This window comes from Brachionichthys hirsutus, chromosome 8 (genome assembly GCF_040956055.1).
Source record: "Brachionichthys hirsutus isolate HB-005 chromosome 8, CSIRO-AGI_Bhir_v1, whole genome shotgun sequence".
NCBI lineage: Eukaryota > Metazoa > Chordata > Actinopteri > Lophiiformes > Brachionichthyidae > Brachionichthys > Brachionichthys hirsutus.
This window is the reverse complement of record NC_090904.1, coordinates 8,323,981-8,344,557: the sequence shown is the minus strand read 5'-3', so window position 1 is coordinate 8,344,557 and position 20,577 is coordinate 8,323,981. Positions and strand designations below refer to the sequence as shown.

The following is a 20,577-nucleotide window of genomic DNA, read 5'->3' as shown; positions in this document are numbered from 1 at the left end:
GCAAATGGATGGATGTTGGTGCGTTACCGGTGCGCTCATCCACAGAGCTCTCTTGTCCCAATCCACTTGCGAAGGTGGGCTGCACAGTAAAGTGGTATCGAAAGCCCAAACGCAGCCCGCTCACCTGGTAAGAGCTGGACGTAGCGGGCAGCGTGACAGACGAGCCCGCACCGCTATCTGAGAAAGGTCAACAGTTAACATTGTAGGACTGTAAAGCACACAAAGAAGAGTGACGTAAGAAGTCGCTTGTCTTCAAAGGGTTTCACCTGACTCTTCTTTCCAGCGCAGAATATATCCTGTGGCAGCTTGCAGGGGGTTCCAGCCAAGGCGCACGGAATTCTGGGTAGCCTCCGCCACTCGTAAAGTTGTGAATGGCAGCGAGGGTGTGGGGGTGGAGGTACCAGCTGCATGGCGAGATAATAGGGATGTGTATACACAAGATGATGTATTTGACGCAACAGTAAAACCCTGGACACAAGATAGGCCGTATCACCATGGTAACTTACAAATCGAGCTCAAAGGATCTGCGTAATTAGCGGTTAAACCTTGACTTGCTTTATGATAAGTTCACTGAGGCTTAGACCGCAATATGCGGCATGTTAAATTTCATTTTGCCCAGTATTTAGATTAAATATACTTTATTTAAAATGTTGAAATGTATACACTTTACAAAAGACGTCCAGTGCTTTACATGTGTTTTTTGGGCAGTGACTCACGTGTGGTGACCCTGACGGACACAGGGTCGCCCTCTCTGTTCTGCACTAAAGCCATGACCTGCACGTCGTACTGGGCCCCAGGGTCCAGCTGGTCCAAGTCCACTGCTGTTACGCCTCCCGCCACCAGCCGACTCTGGGTCTCACCCCCTTTAGCATAACAGCGCACCATGTTAAAAAAAGGCCTGCTGCTACAAAGCATCCATTACAGAAGAATGACAAGTTATCATTCAAGTCAAACTAAAATGAGGCTCCTGCTCCTGCCAACGATTGATTACCATCCATTCTCCTCCAGGACACGCGATAAGCTGTCGCCCCCTGAACGCCAACCCAAGTGACCCGAACAACCTCGCCATTGGACTCCTGGACCTGCAGTGACTTCACAGTCCCGATCACAGACCGGTCTGGCTCTGAGGGTCAGAATAACATTTGTTTTTTGAAAAACAATGAGGGATTAGCGTTCCTCGACTCACAGTCCAGTTTACAGGTTCGCCCAAAACAGCAATGACATGGATGTGGCAGATTCTGGTACCTGTTTTGACAGTCAGGGTGGTGGGAAGCCCTTCTCGCGAGCCAACCGTCGAGGACACTAAGACCGTGTAGGATGAATCTGACTGCAATCCGTCAATGGTGAAGCCAGAGACATCAGCAGGAACGTCACGAGTCATTTGAATCCCTGGACCAAAAAAAAGGAAGAAAAACACGGAAGGAAATGTTGAAACGTTTCTTATCATAATAGCCTGTAACTATGCATTTAGATGGGCATTTCTTCTGTGAGATAACGTTTCCTTACCATTGTCACTGCGCCAAATGACCTTATAGCCAGATGCTCTCGGGTTCGGTGACCACGCAACGCGAATCCTCTGAGATGTTACATCAATAACGCGAAGACCGGACACCGATCCGACGTGGGGGTTAGTCCGGGAAGACAGGCTGGCCACCTCTCCAACACGCTGATCAACCATAGCAGCAACACCGATGGCCACTGCCTCGTCCGGTTGCAGGCCCTCTATAGTGAAGGCAGAGGCCTCTGCTCCCACAAGGTGGGACTGGTCTGCACCTACAAGCCAGAAGGGAAGTGGGAAAGAAAGGCAGTCAGCTATTTGAACGGGCTAAGATGTAAAGGTTTAGAATATGCAAACATAAGAGAATACTGAGAAGCAGAAACTCACACATGAGACTTACTGTTGTCTTGTCTCCAAGTAACGCTGTAGCCGGTTGCTCCTGGAACAGCTGTCCAGGAAATTCTAATTCTGCGACTGTTGGCGTTTATCACTCTCAGGTCAGTCACGCTGCCAATGCGTTGCTCTGAAACGAAGGGCAAGCGAGGCCTCGTGTGACAACATTCACCGTGGAGCAACGACCGGGTCAGAGAATCATTTTGATACATCTGAAAGCTGTGGTTTTATGTCGTAGCTGCCGGATGTATTTAGCTCCTCAGTCCAAGGAGGTTATGTTTTTGATGCCGTTTGTCTGTTAGCAGGATTACATAAAACTGCTGGATGGATTTTGGTGATTTAGAAAATCTGAAGATTTAGATCCCTTCAAATTTTGAGAGCGATCTGGATACCAAAAATAAATAAATCAGGATTTTTCTATTTTCTTAAAAAACAAACAAAAAAAAACACATTTTGTAAAATATGCATTCAAGTCACTCACCAAAAATCAAAGTCATAAAGGGGTCTGATATGAACTATTTTTGTTTTTGAAAAAAGAAATCAAACATCCTTTTATGGTGTCACAGGAAATGATCCCATCTGATCCCATCAGGCATGAATTTTATTCATTTATATTAATTTTCCAACGCTTTCTCGGCTTTAGCAGGTCAGGGAAGTTGCCGGAGTCTGTTTCAGGGGAGAGGCGGAGCTCTTTACAGCACACGCTCTCTGTCGCTCTTTTTGTCGGCAGACGCCACGGAGAACAAAACAACCAAAGAGTTCTCCCATCGATTTTCATCTCCATTTTCATCTCTGGCTTCTTCCTCACTTGCTGCAGCCGCTTCATGTCACGCCCCGAATGCCTTGCGACGTAAGCAACATTGGCGGCCCCCCCTAAAAACTGATTTTATATCTTATAAGAAATAATAATATATTTTTGTTTATTTATTTACGATTTGTCAAAAACAGTCAGGGATCGCTTTAAGGCTTAATGTTGCCTCCTCAGACTTTCACACAAAAGAGAATCCGCTCCCTTCTTTGCAGTCATCAATACTACAGCTTGGACTTCTCAATGACAGCCCATCTGTTTCAGGTTTACTGCAGCATGTTCTAGAAATGGAAAAGGCTGACACATGTTCCCAAAGAATCCATGAATGGATTTTGTTTTGACAGGAGCCATGTTATATTCAAATCATTACAAAAGCTTTGGCAACTCTATGCTCCTCAGAGAGCCTCACCAACACATGCTTATCAAAATTCCACTGTCACCGTAGGTACAATGTGGAGGACGATGAGCCACAATTGTGTTTTTGTGTCTTTTTTCATCTGTTTTTCATAATGTTTGAACGTTTAGCCGTTATTTGTATATAGTATTTATGTAATGTCACATTTATGTAGTAAATGTAATATGTCACATGTAATCCCGGTTTCTAAAGTTAAGGAGAAGCATTTTCTTAATGAAATGAAAATACAATGATTGAAAGAAAGTAAATAAACATGTTTATCAAAGCATGCAAAATGAGGTGTTAGATATATTTTGTGTTTGTTGATACGAGTTGAGGAAAAAGATCAATTACACTAAAGTTTGGCAGCAACACGGTGCCAGCCGTGTCTCAGCTCAGCCCACCTGGTTTAATATAGACGGTAACCGGCTCGCCTTCATCTTCTCCCACCAGCGCTGTGACGCTAACGCCATGGGACATCCCCACTGTCAGGTCTCTGAGGTCAAGGGTCGTCTGGTTTCCAGGTATAGTTTGTATTTCCTCTGATCCCGCTGACATGACAGGAAATACACGTCATCTTTGCATCCGTGATTTTAATTCATGATCGAGCACTTAAGGAATGGAAAATAACTCCTGAAAAGTGGATTAAACCAACGAGCATACCGTCTGAGTTCAGGATGAGGATGCGGTACTGCGTGGCCCCAGCGACACCTGTCCAGCCGAGTCTGACGATGCTGCCCAGAGACTCGACAACCCTCAGGTCGGACACCCTCCCGACTGTCTGTTCCACTGCAAAATCAAATGGCTTTATGATAACACGTGCACAACTATGACCTGGGCATTTTTTGGATGAGTCTCTCACCTCTTGATGTAGTGGAGACAGGTGTAGCCTCCTCACGACCTTCGTACAGCGTATACAGGGTGATGAGATATTCTGTGTTGGGCTGAAGGCCTGCTATCTCATAGCTGTTAGTGTTTCTAGGAAAGGACAGGCTCTGGACTTTGTCTCCTGCACACCAGGCAAAAATATTTTTTACAGTAATTTATTACATTAAATCCTTTCTGCAACTTTTAGATTAATAGTATACCTGAATTTTAATCCATAATTATGCAATATAGCAGTAAAATAATGTTGCAATAAACCAGCAACAACAAAAATTTGCATAAGCATAAATCACATAACCGTAATCAAAATCAAAATGGCATGTGAAACACTATCTATCATCAAATCGATGCAATTATTTTTAACACTTTTTTTTCATTTCTCAGCACACGTTAAAGTAACTTTTTATCGTTAAAAGTCAAATTCATGAGTGCAGAGTGATTCAAAACATGGTTGGGAATGCCTGCTGACCTTCGCCCTCCCTCCACTCCAGGCGGTATCCTTGAGAAGACTGAATGGTTCTCCAGATAAGACGAATAGATGAGGGGCCGGTGGTGACTGCTCTGAGGTTCTGCTGCTCCTGACTCTCTGCAGGGAAATTATTGACAAATTATATATATATTTTTGGTAAATATACTACAATAAAGATTTTTGTTGTTTAGTTTTTGTTCAAATCTTTCTCAGCCATTGTCCAATAAAATGTAAAAACATAAATTTGATAGATTAAAAAAATGCTGCTTGTACAGGTAAAATTTGAAGTCTTATAAAATGGGCAGCACACAGTTGAAACAAAACTACAAAAATCAGCAGTGCATTACTTATAATACTGCATCCATTGAAACTGGAATTTAAAGAAATATATCAAAATAAACTGTCACAAGACCTGGCAAAACTTAAGTTTATTTTAAATTCCATTAATTTTTAATCCTTTCCTGTAGTCTTTCATTTCAGCGGCTTCTCCACCTCCTTTTTTTGGAAAGCGTCTGGAACACTGATTAATATACTTTTTGATCTTAATGTCTTATCATTCATCACCCCCATACTTGGCATCTTCCTGAAACACAGCTTGCCTTTTGATATTTAATCTCAATGAATCCGTACAGATGTTCAACAGACCCACTTCAAGTCAGCTTGTTGAGGCAGGGTTCAATCCAACCAAAACACAGACAATAAGACACAATGGAAATAGCAGAACGGCGTCAGCAGAGGAGCAGCCCACAACAAAACCAATCCACTTCGAGTCAGTCCTTGCAGCTGACATCCGTAATGCCTGCAATTTTAATAGTATAATGTATGGAGATACAAAGATTTTACAATAACTCATAAGTGAAAAGTTCCTGTTTATATGAAAGGATAAGCTCAATGTCTTGAAATGATGCTGAAAGACCTCCTACAATAGACAGAATATTGAAAGATTTACTGACTGATGAAAGTAGTTTCCTGTTTCTTAAGTTCAACTGAATATATTACAAGACTTCAATTGATCAAATGTGAGCATCTTCCAAACATTAGTGTCTTTGTAGCATTAAATGTCCCTCTGTGCTCCGTGGTGGAGGGACAGTAAATAAGTCTTTGAAAGACACCAGCTTGACCAAAATAGGATGGTCCTGATTTACTGTAAGTAACTCATGGACACATAACATCGACACCTTTGTACACACATCCTAATATAGCTGCAGGGTTAAAGCTACAATATTTTATTGCTTGCAAACATGTCATATGACACAAATATGGTTTCATGTTTTAGACTGCAGGCAGACAATTATAAGATGGATGGGAGAATAATTGTCAAGGGAAGACAGCTGGTGTCTTCCTGAAAAGAGCGACAATAGAGAGTTAAATAAATGAGGTTTCAGACAAAGTACTACACTTCAAGGAAATATTTAATCTTACATAGAGCGAAAAAACAATCCCACATTACAGATGCATGAAAACACCTTTACTGGATACTGCAACAATTTTTTATTTTTGCCATTTGTGATATAATATAAACAAAAATCAAAACATGAATAAATGGAATAATATCAAAGACAAACACAAGGTCAATCCTCAAAATCTACAGCCACTTTTATGCCCGGCAGACTTTATGCCAGCTATATAACATTCGACTGTAAAAGCGTGTTAACTGACACACGATACTGGATATTCCATAAAGATTAATGCCACTGAAGAGTATATTCAGGACACATTTGCCTTCATCAAGCCTTCATTCCATATCGTGTCTCTCTAAAATCAAGAAAAAGGGGGCCAGCATTTCTTCGTAACGAAACGGAACCTCAGGAACAACCACGAGCCAAACGAGCCGAGCGCAGGTCGAAGTGACTGCGCTGTCCAGCATACAGAAGGATGCACATCTCGTGCTTCATTGATAGAGGAATTCGTTTCCAGCCGTCCATTCATGCCTCTCTACTAAGATCAGTGGGCCTTCAGTGAATCCGACTCCATTCAAATAAGACCAGGCTGAATTAAGCGGCACCATATGGGATGGCATGTGTGTACAATGAGTAGGTATGCTAGGAATGTTCCCGCAACACAACTAAGTGGGAACACGCAGAGTTTTACAGAAGAGAGACAAATGATGGGTGGGGGGGACACTACGGCAGGCAGTCACTAAATTAAAAAGCCACTTTAAGCAACAGTTATACCAATCAAAGAAATTAAATAGTGCCAAGAAAAAGTGTATAATGTCATCTGTTTCATGTGTAGTTTTTGTAGGTAAACGACAAACACAAACAGAGAGAATGAATCCTTAGAGATCTTCGAGCTCTACCTACCTATCTTGAACCTGGCTGTTGTTACAGGGCCCTCAGTGTTGCCTTCATACAGCGGAATAACGGTGACCATGTATTCAGTGTCGCGCTGCAGGCTGGACAAGGTGTGGAACTCGCTGTCACCAGGAACCTCCACAGACTCCACGTTCCGACCTTTGTGGAAAGAAAGATAAATCTATATGTAAATGATGTATAGATAGAAAAATAAATAAAAATAATTACGTTTATTGGCAGAAACACAAAATGTTGTTGACGTCAGCTTCCTACAGACCTGTGAACGGCCCCCAGACGAGACGGTAGGACTGCACGCCGCTGATGCTTCGCCACCGCACGGCAACACTGCCCTCTGACAGCGTCTCCACTGATAGCTGCTGCACCGCCTCAAGGCGTACTGATGCATGCAAAAACACACTTACTAAAAGACACCACAAACATGACTGAACTACATCACTGAGTGTGTACTCTAACACTTTAGCTATCTGGCAATTTGGCTATACTGCATACAAGCTACAGATGACGCGGCTACTCTTTGTATTATGGTACAACAGTACGGTTTTAATAATGCTCTAACAATAATAACGGGCCAAAATGGAGAGACTCACAAGTTCGGGCATTGAGAATGGATGGGGAAGCAGAGCTTCGGGGGAAGAGCAGGTAGAGGCTGATCACATACTCTGTGTCAGGCTGAAGCGACTCCAGGGCGGCCGCTGTGGAGTCTGCAGACAGAGACTGTTCCAGCAGCCGAGTCGCTGGCTGACCTGTTGCCCCCCCGTCAGGACACAGAAAGGGACGGCATGCAGGAAGCCAGAAGGTAACAACAATCACCAACAATATTACACAGTACACCATCAAGACAAGTAACTCACCAGTCACTGCAAACCGTACCGATAGGACATTCCAAATATTACGGCAGCAGAAAACTGCATTTAAGTTAAAGAAACTACACAAACTCCCTTCTTGTGCAGAACACTAAAATATGTTTCTGAGAACAGCAATCAAAAGATATTATGTGACTGAACTTTGACTTTTCTTTTGAATTACTGATACTTAAATTACTGATACTTGAAAACAAATCATGATTTCTTTGGCAAAGAAAAAAACAATGATTTAAAGACAAAAATGGCCACAGCTTGATAAATATATATATATATATATACTCGGCTCTGACAACGATACATTCCCAACATGTTTCCAACTTGCCACCAAAAGGCAAACTATTACTTAAGACGGATTATTTATATATTTCCTGTAAATTTTCCTCCAAAAATTTGGTTTTGTGAAAAGATAATAATAACAAATTGCACTAAAACTTATTTACATAAGTAAAGGATTACCTCTCTCTGTATACAACCTATCCGCCAATGCCATCTACGTGGGCTTCAATACAACTGACTTTAAACGGGCCTTTAGTTCGGAGGTGTGTATTAGTGTGGGAGTGTTCCCGACCTCGTGGTCCGTAGGTGAGTCTGTAACCCTGGACCGGTGATGAAGGCTGAGCCCAGCCGATAGAGAGAGAGATGTAGCCGGCCCGGATCAGACGCAGATTGGATACCCCTGGCAAAGACCCTAAAGGAGGGTAAAAAGGCTTTCAGATGTGTGATTCTATTAAGATTAGGATTAAGAGAGCTTGTGTTAGCAGCTTGTGAGGTCTCTTTGCTCACTGGTTCGTTGTTTAGCAGAAACAGACTCCCCCACAGTGTTGGGGTATTGGGCAATGACAGTCACCAGGTAGTCAGTTCCTGAATTTAGCTCTTGTGCTGCAAAGGTCCTCTGACTGGCAGAGACCGTCACCTGCAGGGATGAGACAGTAGTCGGGCGTAAGGATACATGACGTCCTTCTGGCTTCAGAAACCAGGGTACACAAAAAAGGATTTTACATAGTTGTCTTGTGTTAATCTCTACAGCATCTGCATGAAGGCGAGCCGCCCACTGGGCAAGTTTCTACTCAGCCTGGCAGCCTGTCCTTCTCTCAGAAAGCAAGATTGATTTTTGGCTGCTACATATTACAGTTCAAGTTTACTTAACGCCATTATTGCTCCAACTTATGGACTCACTTCACGCATTTCTGCAGAAATTGGCTGACCCAAGCCAGAAAGCGGCACATACTGGACAAGATATCCGGTCACGGGTCCCCCTGCGAAATTCCAGCGAAACCTGAGAGAATCAGATGTCTGGCCTGTGAACTGAAGGTTGGACGGACCAGAAAATCCTTCTAAGAGGAGGGAAGAGGAGAAGGTGGAGGCAGGATGAGACAACTCACAATGCCGTCTGGGACAAGAGACATATTGCGTGTATTTTAGAACATTTAGTGCCAGTACCATCACTAGCATAGACTCCTCCTGCCTGGGAACACACTCGGGGGCTCACAAGAGGAAGGAGTGTGTACAGGAGTTTGAAGTCTCCAACAAAAGAGGTGAAATCACTGCTGGGCTGGGAGGAGATCTGAGCCAATTCATTCCTGTCTGCACTCTTTACACCTAACGAGGACAGAAAGGATTGGCCAGTCAAAAGAAAAAGACACCGCGGTGGCGCACGAGCAAGTCGAAACAAATCCAAACGACTGAGTTCGAGAAGAGAAACTGCAGGCGAGACACACCGACTGCAAAAATATACACTCCTTGACTGCGAAGCTTCTGTGCTGGCCCCAGAACACTGTCCTGCGATTTCCCATCTGTGATCAGGATGGTGATCTGAAAGTGAAGGGGGGGTAGAGTTAGAAACACAAGAAGGTGCTGCGTTAAAAAGATGGTTTTAACACTATGAAACTGCTCAGCAGTTGCTCCTCAAACCTTTGGGACATCTCGGCTGGATGTCGGGCTGAAGAAGTTATCAGCAACAAACTTGAGACCGGCACCAGTCCGTGTGTTCCCACCCTTATAGTTGAGACTTTTCACAGCCTTGACCAGCTCAGTGCCACTCAGGTAGGTTGAAAATGTAAATTCAACCCTGGAAAGACACATGAGCATTGATTTATCGATAGAATGTTGTACGTGTGGCAAGTTCCTTTATCATTGCATTCATACGGACTGAATTATGTAGATACTAATCCTGTCAGTCACCTGGAGGTGTCACTGTACTGTATTGCTCCGAACCGTATTCCTAACTCGCCGACAGAGTCGGCAAATGGTTTGATGATTCCTGCAATAAAGCCCTTCACCTGCAGGAAGTTAGCGCGGCCAATGCTGGAAGAGCCATCCACGAGGAAAATGATATCTGCAGCTTGCACATTATTGCATCTGCCTGGAAGGAGAGCAACACTATATGTTCAAATAAAGACACAGGCGTGTGCGTGAGCACACCAGCAAGACTTTTGAGGTTGGTGTCAGGAAGCTGGGAAGTGAATCTGAGTTAACTTATACCCTGAGCTTCGGCCCATTTCGTCGAAGACAGGAGAACAGTCGCAGCAATCGCCAAGCTCCACATCTTCCCAACCTGGGGACACAGACGGCAAATTCACGTTTCATTATGGCTGGAAAGAATTATAAGTCAAAAAGCAGCGGGAATATTGAAATTCTTCAGCTTTTACATTTTGTGTCAGTAGTAAATTCTAAATTCTCCAACAGCTGCCCCCAGGTTAGACCATCTAACCTGCTGGAGGACATCTTTGTAGTTTATTATATTTTTATGTTTTATTTGTGCATGTTACCTGATACTTTCCACATTGGTGTCGAGCTGCTTCGTTGAACACATGTTGACTTTAATTCAGGTTTATAACTCATGAAAGATTTAACATACTAGTCTGCTCAAGAAAATTCTACTTCCGTGGTACAGTTCAGGGTGAATCGGTTTGAAAATAAAAAATTAGGATATCTTTCAGACTAACAAACACACAAACAAAAATGATTACATAACTTACTCAAACTCTAATTTGTTGAGTTTATTATGCCTAAATGTTTGGTCTTTTGTATTCTATATTATTGTTTCTGTAATACAGAAACCAATAACATGGGATGGGATGGGACAGGAGGCAATATGATGCGTTTGAACTTTATTGTACCCTTTTTACATTTTTCGTCGTCGGCTCGGTTCTGCTGTATTTGGGAGTTGTCAAACAAAAGTTAACATCCAATAACTAAATGCATTGTACAACCCACTACTGAAGACGAGCATTTCTCTTCATGGCAACCTTCATTCACATCCGCGTGTTTACCGAGGTGATGAGCTACAGAGCAGCTCCTGCAAACAGCTTGCAGATGTTGAGCCGAGGAAGAAAAGCTCTCATCTATTCTGCCGAGTTATGGTAGCGTGAAATAAACGTAATCAAGAACAAAACCATGCATGAGAAACCACTTAAAGCTGAAGGAGTCAAATGCAGGATGAAGAGCAGCAGCCCAAGACAAAAGCAATTTTGGGAGAATTTAAACCAATGAGAACATCCACATCGTATTTATATATGGATGAAACAAACAAAATATGACATGGAATTTAAAGGGTTTTAGAGTTGCAGACTCCGAGCACCTTCATGTCGGATAACTTAGCAGATCATAACAGAAAGGCATTAAGGGTAATTAAAACACCAGATAATGACTAACATAACTGACGGTAAACACCATAGAGAAGGCACGATTCCTCTCCTTTCCGCCTCTTCCCACCACTCCTAAAACATTCGCGTAAACAAGCGCGTTTTTTCAGACCCTATCATAACCTCAGTGTATACAAGCCTGCTGTTATTTACCATGTTGAGGCAATGATTGAAAAAGTCACTAAGACAGATTACCTGTCAACTGTGGGTGTATCTTACTTCCTCTTATATACTCCTTTATAATTACAGCTCATGTGACTATATTCAACAAGCCTTTATTATGTACATTCCTATATGCTGAATTCAACACCTGGAATTTTTTACAAGGGTGATGTCTTACGAGTATGGCCGCACCCACGGCGGGCCACCTGGGAGTAAAACCAAACACATGGGTGAAAAGGTCAATGACACAGAAGCAACAGGATTCATGAGAGGCCTTATGTGTGGGCAAAACCTGCTAGCTACAGCACTGACAGGAGGAAAGATTAGAACTCCAATTGCAGCTTCTGGAGGGAGCTGTACTGAGCTGTGATTTCTAAAGGCTCGGCTCAAGCAGGATCGCATGCAGGACCTCTAGTGCTCTAGTAGAGATGCCATTCTCTCAGGGGGGGTGGCAGGCCACTGGGCATTGCAATGTGACAGGGTGTAAGACCCTCAGCATAACACCCTTCCAGGGACAGAGGGAGACCCAGGACGAGGGGATGGAGGGGCTACAGGAGGGTGGGGTGTCACAGCAAATTATTAAGTCTCCATCAATTCTGCTTGCGCGCCAGAATGCTGTGTACTCGGTAGCCAAGAGTAGCTGGCATCAAGACCAGAAAGAGTTTCTCTGAGATGTAAAGGAGAGAAGAAAAAAAATCACCTTTGACCTCTACCCGCATGTCAAGTACAGCATCTCTTAATCCCTTCAGGAATACATTATCATTCCAGTTCTTCATCCAAACTAAACAATAGGGTTAAAAACAAATCGCTGATAGCATCTTCCTGTAGTATTTCACAAGCTTTGAACTGCTCTCTACAAAAAGCAGATGGCTCAAGTCAAGCATGAATGGAGAGAAAAGGCTAATCCCTCGAGTTTACACAGTACAGAGCCATGGAAGTAACACAAACAACAAAAAATACATGCAGTTGGGCTCCACCAAAGTACAATTTTTTGCAAAAAAACTCCCCCAAAACATCACTCTTAAAATAAGTTGATCTGACATTAATGTCCGTGCCCTTCTCAGTGAAGACAACACAGAATGTTCCCTCAAAAACACATCAAACAGGCAGTAATCAGCAACAGTCTTCCTTCCTCGGAGATCAGTTCAGCAATCAAATGCCAGAGTGGCATGTGTGTGTTGAATATCACTGCAGTGAGTGAAAAGAGGAGGCGGCAGAGATGAGAGGATGATTATTGCAAATGTTTTAGACAATATCAAGAAGTCTTTGTTAAACGGGGGGGGGGGGGGGGGTTGGATCTAAACCACAACTAAGAGTCGAACGCCGGAAGGGAATAAACTGAGAACAGCACCGATGAAGAAACAAAGACAGAGGAGGAAGACGAGAGGTGGCGTTCTCTTCCTCTGTTCAGCATCACTGAACCGTGGACTGTAAGAGGAGTAACATCCTCTCACAAATACACGGGTTCAGCTGAGGTCAACCAACCCCCCCGTCCTGTGCAGCAGTAAAGCCTAATGTAGGCAGTATGTGCGACGGCAAATGTGTATGAAACGCAGGTTCTGATGTAAATGCACTGATTTAAAATGCTTTTCCTGTTGTTGTTGTGCATCCAGAGGTAGCCTATAAAACATGCACCTCTTTGGCCTCCTTCAAAACGGCCCTAAAAATTCACCTTTCAGGGGGCAGAAACGGAGATAATGATCACGACTCTCTCCGGATCAATCCCCCCCCCCCCCTTTTTTTGTTCACCTACGTTGTACATATTATGTGTCTTTTTAATGTATTGTTATTTTGCATCTGTGGTGTAATCTATTTTGATGTTATTGTTATTTTGCATCAATTGAGTAATTTAATATTCGTTTTATTGGTATTGTTAAATGTCGATGATTTATGTACGAAGGACTTTCAACGGAAACAAGACCGCAAGGGCTTTTTAGAAATGCTCCTTTTAGACAGGATGTTTGGCTGTACTTGTACTGTAATACATACTACTGTTTGACTGTACTTGTACTCTAACATTCTATCTAATAAATATATTCATCATCATCATGTGATATCACAAAGTTCATTACTTCAGCTTAATTTCAAGAAAGAGTATATTAAAAATGATGAATGATCAAAGTCAAGTTCATTGCTGCAGGGTGAGAAATCGTTGCTGAAGGAGTGGCGCATTGGCCACAATACAGTTAAGTGCTCTAGCCCCCAAGGGGGAATCCTATTTTCAGATATCGGTGACATAACTTTAACATATTGTCCGTCCCGATCACGTCGTAGCCTGCTGCACACACGCAGAACAGGAGCTCAAGCCGGTCAGCCTGAGCTGTAGAACCATGCAGAACCATGCAGAACCATGCAGAACCCGAGTCCGACGCTCATTTACCTGCGGATCTCTGCACCGTACGCGCGCCCACGTCCTGCCGGCTCCCACCGTTCCACCTGTGGCGCGTCCAAACGTCACTCCTTGTGCAGCGCGCGGACACGCGACTATTCCCAGTCACCGATGTCCAGTATAATAAGATAAAAACAAGCCTGAAACAACTTCCGCTATATCATCCTGTGCACGCCTGTCGCTGCATCCCGACAACCGACCGTCACCAACTGGAAGGCGCTATTCCCACATTCCAGCGGAACGCAACGCACGCAACGCACGCAGCAGCCTGACAGTCCAGACTTGTACGGATGCCTGAAGGCGCTCCTTCTCTCTCTTCTCTCCTTGCGTCTTGTCCCTCCCCGGTGCCAGCAAATTGTTGCACATGCAAACCATGCGGATCTGACACATGGAAGAAAAAAAAGACTTTTACTTTTTACTTTTACATGGAAAAACAGATCAAATACGAAGATTTAAGATCAGTTACATTTACGCATGCATTTAGAAGCGTGTGTTAATCACCAGCAGCATTTGGAATGAGTCGCTAACAAAATAAAATACGACTTCGCATTATGGTGGAACATAATAATAATTTACTTATTCTTATTAATCATTATTTTTTTATTTTTTTATCTGGGTGCAGTGGTAAGCGCTGCTGCCTCACAGCAAGGAGGTTGCGGGTTCGAATCCGACTTGTGGCCTTTCTGTGAGGAGTTTGCATGTCCTCCCCGTGTCTGTGTGGGTTCTCTCCGGGTTCTCTGGGTTCCTTCCACCACCAAAAACATGCAGCTTAGGTGGATTGGTGACACTAAATTGCCTGTAGGTGTGAATGATTGTCTGTCTCTGTGTTGCCCTGCGATGAACTGGCGGCTTGTCCAGGGTGTACCCCGCCTCTTGCCCATTGACTGCTGAGATCGGCTCCAGCTTTCAGTCCATGCATGGCTCTTCCTGACTCAGCTCTAATTTCTGTTTGCTTCATATGAAGATAAATCACAAGTATCAAAAAAGCTGATTTGGCATTTCAAAAGTAAACGTTCTCACACTGCTACACATCAGATTGTGCATACTGTCACATTGTGCCGTGCATTTTGTCATTTTGCATAACGTGTATAATTGTTTGACACAGAACTTTCCGCCTTGTGGGCCTTTGTTGGTGTGAGGTCCTGTTTGAGGTCGTGCTGATGGCTGGTTTCATTCAGCTCTTGCTTAGACTTGACAGATGCAGACTTGAGCTCCTTAAGGCCCCTCCACAATTTGAGATGAGATTACTGTCTTAAAACCTTCTCATGAATCTAGACTTCTTGGCATCAGATTCTTGTAAATTAAGCCTGGAAGTCACAGGAAAGTTGAAGCTTTCATCTTCATTTCTTTGCGCTCTTAGTCAGGGTGTCGGGTTGGGCCCAGGGAGCTGAAGGTAGCAGATGCTTTGTGCTGCTCGGGGGTCGCTGGAGCCTGTCCCATGCTGACTACGGGCAAGAGGCGGGGCTCACCCAGTGCACCGCACGGCACGCACAACCAGTCACGCTCATATTCACACCTACAGACAATTTGAAGTGATTAATTCACCCATGTTTTTGGAGGTGGGACAAACCCGGAGAACCCGGCGAACCCGTAGAAAACCCACGTGGACATTGGGGAGAACATATAAACTCACAGAAAGGACTCGAACCCGAAAGCTTCTTCCTGTGAGGCAACAGTGCTATCCACTGCGCCACCGAGTTGAATACTTGAATAGAACAAATTGTTATTTTGCAGAAGTCCTTAAATTCTGTTTGGGGTCTATTTTTTGTCCCAATAAGGAGAGTAATGGCTGAAGATATACAATGTCTGTCTTCCCTGCCTTCTTTTCTGATTGATGCTGATCTCTCCATTCTCTGTACCTCTGGCTTTCTCCACATGCCAGGGTGAGTTAGTTCAAAGATGCGTCACAACATGGTGAATAAGAGAGATTACTGTTCTAAAGGAGGTCCCTTTTTTTCCTCTTAGCTTCACAAATATACGAATGTGTGAGTGTGTTTGGTCTTTTGTCTGTATGGCCTGAAGGACAGTGCAAAGGCTTTAACCATGGCAGCAGCGCAAGAGCGAATACCAATATCCAGATGTTGGAGAGGAACATCTGTGCCACTGAGAGAAGAGCGGTCGAGAACAACGGAATTAAGATTCTGGAGCACAAAGTTCCAGACTAGTAAACAGCCGCTGGCTAACCAACCACACACGATGGGGGGTTGACAAGAAGCAGTGGGGGGTGGGAGGCAAATCATGAACTACGTATAAAGTATAAACAAATTTACACAGATAAATGTAAATGAAGAGCAGCTGTCTGACACAGTACATCGTCAGTACTGTGACAAACTTCCTCTTGGTTTTGCTGATGCCGGTTTACTCTAGCAACTTAGCCCACGCCATCGTGCGTGCCTTGGATGACTTGCAGTGGAAACACTGTGAGAGAGCAGACAGAACACTGCAGCTCAGTTTAATACTCAGGCTCTAATTAGAGCGGTAACATGTCTGGACAAACTGATCCAACCAAAGGCAGAAGTCTTTGATGAATCATCGGTTTGGCATGGTTGCTCATTTCCTCTGTAACAGCTTCGGTTAGCAGCATTGGTTTTGTGTTAAAAGAACTCATGAGAGAGATTTCTTCAAACCCTTAATTTACTAGAGAGGAGGAAATTAACAACGTGGGCTTTGAGACATCTTTTCTCTTCAATCTCTGTGTTTATAAGCGTCTGAATCCGGTGTCTATTTAAGGTACGCCGTGTCGTTTTCACCTTCCGTCAGCTCTCTCAGCCCCTGAGCCGCCCCTCTGCTGCAGGTAAAGGTGATGCCCGTGAATGTTTGCTCATCACTCCCTGCAACATCTCGTAAAATTATATGCAAGGAGTAACGAGGTAAGAACACATAGACACCAAATTTTAGCAATGTTTTACTGCTGTAATAAACACTTGTATCATGAGTGGCTACTCTGGAATGCTTGTTTAACTCTTTCACAAATACAATAGATCACATCTTGAAGTGTTTTTATTTTTTAAGCAGCTTTAGCTTTTCCAGTAGTATCAATTTACCCTTCAATGCACCTCATCATCCTTCGTAACAACAGGCTTATGGCCTTTAAAGCTCTAAAGTCAGTACTGACTTACACATAAAACTGACACTGTCGTACAACAACATGTGTCTCTGCGTGTTCTTTCTTCCTGGTGTTGCTGTCGCTCTGGCTTCCTACATCCATCACTACAGCTGCCTTTTGATGTTTATCCACCACCACTATGTAAGGCTGGTGGGACATCACCACGTTGTCCCTCTGGAGGTGCCACAGGATCTTGACTCGATTGTTCTCGACCACCTTTGGAGGCATCCTCCATCTTGCCTCTGGGGTCTACAGACCGTACTCGGTACAGATGTTCCTGCACACAACGCCCGCAGCCTGGTTACGTCGTTCCACGCATGCCTTGCCTGCCAGAATCTCACACCCTGCTGTGATGTGCTGAACTGTCTCAGGGGCTTCCTCGCACCGCCTGCACCCGGGGTCCTGCCTGGTGTGGGAGACCCCGGCCCCTTTGATCTTGTGTTTAAGGGTCTGTTCTTGTGCTGGGAGATATTATGGGTTGCATTGAAGGGTGCCGCATTGACTATAATTCATTCCTATTCAGAGCGATTACTTAGAAAACCCCTTTGTGTCATTTAAATGTAACCCGATGGCGAAACACAGCAACTCTCTGAGGTCCTCTAGTGTGTAGTAATAGTAGTGCACATTATTATTATTTTACTCCATCCATCCATCCATCCAATTCACCTATGGTGCATGTTTTCTGCAGCCACGGGCACGGACATCGGCTTTTCTGTTATGGTGCTTTGGCCTTCATTTCATATTTCCAACGCATGTCTTGGGAAAAAGTTATTTTTATATAAGTGCTCCGGCAGGCAGGAGTCGGGACCAATGACTGATATTTGGCCTGAGTCTTGAAATGTGAAGAAAACCAAGGGTCTCTTTTTGAAGTTATTTCTGTGTCAAGTTATGTTTAAATGTTGCTCAGTTGAGCAGAACTTGCATGCAGGTAACCAAATGTGCTTCCCAACAGGAATACCGATAATGCCCCGAACACATGACAGCCCGTTAGCGTCGTCGTGCCAAAGATCAAGTGTTGTTTATGGAAGGAAGACAGCAACCGAGTCCTTCACTGGAAGATCCTCGAGCAATGCCTTCCTTTTGGCCACTATGGGGAATAAACCCATGACCTTGGTGCTTTAACTGGCTTTAATTACTGCTGCAGAGGTTGTATAAAAAGTTTTGTTTTTATTTTCACAAAATTCTAAAAATTAAAAATTAAAATTAAAATTAAAGGTTTGGTAAACTGAAATGTTCGGTTCAATGCTCCATAGTTTCTTGAGTTGTCATAATAAAAAGTTAAATAACAGACACCTTGTCCATTACGGTACTCATCCTCCAGTTTGAATGCAAGATAACAACAGAATAAACTGAGCGTTCGCTTGGTCAGCAACATTTTTTAACTTTTGCCATCTGAAAGACACATTTAAAAAAATATTACTTCAGAAATTGAGCAGGACAGAACAATCCTTTTTTTTGTCTGACGACTTTCTTTGTTTATTCAACATATTGGAGTTTGAAGGATCGAACTCAATGATCTATCCAACTTGGAAGTACACCGCACAACCAGTAGGGGGAGTCACAGGACAGCGGTCCGGTTCTTTTCAAGTCAGGAAAGTGATTTTCGGGAAGTTCTCAGATCCTGTCTGTGTGTCATGGTGTGCGTGACGTCACTACGGTTGAATGGAAATCCCCTAAATTTTAATCTGGCAATTATTGAAGCTCTTCAACAGACCAAAGCAGAATGTTTCCTCATACTTTTGAAGAAATTAAAGGACTAATACCACATTCTAAAAAACAACAACAACAAAGCAACAGTCATCGGCGGAACAACGCTCTATGCCAGCTCTCAAAGAGACACAGAAATTAAAATTCTTATTAGCACTTCTAATAAATAGGGATTTATAAGAAGCTGTCACATCCTGGATATCGTCGTGCTGACTCACAGGTATTGATTTTCAACCTTTCAGCCTTTTGCCCAGACTTCACACCTTCATGTTCAGACTTGTCTTTTTGTGACAATGGTTATGTTGTTGTCAGGGAGTCCCTGTTCCCGCCCATCCCAATGTGTTTTGTGAAGTTTGTTCTATAGGTTTTAATGAATTATTGATTCGTCGTTATGCTGCAATAAAAATAAAAATGTATATATATATATAGATTCCTCATAATGGATGTGGGGTCTTATTGAAACTCCAGAGACCTTTGAATGGAATCTAGTCCCCTTTATAATCCTTTCAACCCTGTTGGACACACACACACACACACACACACGCACGGACACACACACACACACACGCAATGAGCTACAGGGGAGACAGATGCACATAAAAGAGTGCAGAGCTGAGTGATGGGGGACGTATGGCTTTGGTTTGGGATGAGGTTTATTTCTCAGATACCTCCTCAGGTTTGTGATTTATTGATGTGATGAGGAGTCTCGAGGTTATAGCAATATCTTATTTTTTTTTTTTTAACAAGTGGCTGAAATATTGTTTCTCAGAGAGTTAAACGTGAGTTCAGCTGGTCCTGCAAAAAAAAGAATGCTAAGATCAAAGTGGGACGATGCATTGTGACAGGCTATACTTAAAGATTACCCACAACCCAAATTATATTTACAAACACAATCAGTAAAAGTGAATCAGAGCTGATGTGTATTTTTAACTGATTTTTGGATCCATAAATGGGGTTTTCCATATTAAAATGTAATATTTTTTCCTGACGTCATTCTGGATCCGATCTGGATAAAATTTGGTGGTGAGACAGAGGCCTCCACCCTCCATGACTGTGTCAAATTCCATCAACATGCAATGTTACCGATTACACAACCGCCACCTCAGCAGAGGAAAAAATAATCCACAATGTGGTAACATTGAAGTTATTAAAGTTGCTTTAAAAGCCGTGAGAGATCCATGATCTGCTCTGTGTGCGGAACATGAACAAATATTACACCTGATGGTTCTTATCTTCAGTGCTAATGCTCAGCCGTGATGGTCTATATTCCCTCCCCGACTCTGTCTTCACACTTAAACTCCCTCTTCCTTTTGGACAAATATTTTACAGTACAGATGAAGCGTCTCAGGCTGCCTTCCTGAGGTCAAACCGGGCTACACTCTACCAACATGCGATGACAGGAGGCTGGCAGCCCGTCTTGGCGAGAGCTCTCCCCTCTGGAGGAGGTCTGGCTCACCTGCCCGATGGACGGATATAATCCCAGCTCTTTGATCGACCACCACAGTCTTACTGCGTGTGCACTTCAACACAAATCGGCGTTCCACTGTTTGCTCATGCTTGTTGTATTTAGCTGTGTAAGCCTGTCCTGAACAAACCAGCATGCAAAGGCAGTAATTACAGCGTCCCAACGCCGCTACATCGCAGCCATGATTGTGCAGATGAAAGATCATCGTCACCACAGACTCACAAAGTGGAGAATTCCAGGAAGGAATCATGCAGTGCGTCACAGTTTCAGTGTGTGTGTGTCTGTGCTTGCCTGATGTGAATCAGCAGCTCAGGTCTTGTGCATGTCGACCCCACCTGTCTGTCTCTCTCTCTCTGTCTGTACCTTCTCTCCTTCCGTCTGTCCTCTCATTGGCTCAGGCTCTTTGTTTGTGTTGGTTGTGTATTTTAGGTCACTCTTACTGGACAAACACGCTTCATTGTCTTGAGCGGAGTTTTGTC

At 43.5% G+C, this 20,577-nt stretch overlaps 1 protein-coding gene across 1 annotated transcript in view; it reads right to left on the bottom strand.

Annotated features, from left to right (window-relative positions):
• col7a1 (collagen, type VII, alpha 1) overlaps positions 1-17,154 on the bottom strand; it is a 49,932-nt gene extending 32,778 nt beyond the window's left edge. The window contains exons 1-24 of the mRNA XM_068742095.1: positions 16,940-17,154; positions 11,610-11,637; positions 10,107-10,179; positions 9,807-9,987; positions 9,537-9,693; positions 9,344-9,437; positions 9,066-9,224; positions 8,802-8,959; positions 8,409-8,538; positions 8,194-8,313; positions 7,350-7,505; positions 7,019-7,138; positions 6,751-6,900; positions 4,448-4,564; positions 3,956-4,102; positions 3,757-3,882; positions 3,498-3,644; positions 1,899-2,021; positions 1,507-1,773; positions 1,246-1,389; positions 992-1,123; positions 717-863; positions 267-404; positions 28-177 (exon numbers count right to left, since the gene is read on the bottom strand). Of these exons, the coding sequence (XP_068598196.1) occupies positions 28-177; positions 267-404; positions 717-863; positions 992-1,123; positions 1,246-1,389; positions 1,507-1,773; positions 1,899-2,021; positions 3,498-3,644; positions 3,757-3,882; positions 3,956-4,102; positions 4,448-4,564; positions 6,751-6,900; positions 7,019-7,138; positions 7,350-7,505; positions 8,194-8,313; positions 8,409-8,538; positions 8,802-8,959; positions 9,066-9,224; positions 9,344-9,437; positions 9,537-9,693; positions 9,807-9,987; positions 10,107-10,179; positions 11,610-11,637; positions 16,940-17,154 (3,379 nt within the window). The remainder of the gene's footprint in view (positions 1-27; positions 178-266; positions 405-716; positions 864-991; positions 1,124-1,245; positions 1,390-1,506; positions 1,774-1,898; positions 2,022-3,497; positions 3,645-3,756; positions 3,883-3,955; positions 4,103-4,447; positions 4,565-6,750; positions 6,901-7,018; positions 7,139-7,349; positions 7,506-8,193; positions 8,314-8,408; positions 8,539-8,801; positions 8,960-9,065; positions 9,225-9,343; positions 9,438-9,536; positions 9,694-9,806; positions 9,988-10,106; positions 10,180-11,609; positions 11,638-16,939) is intronic.
• Positions 17,155-20,577: the final 3,423 nt, after the last annotated feature.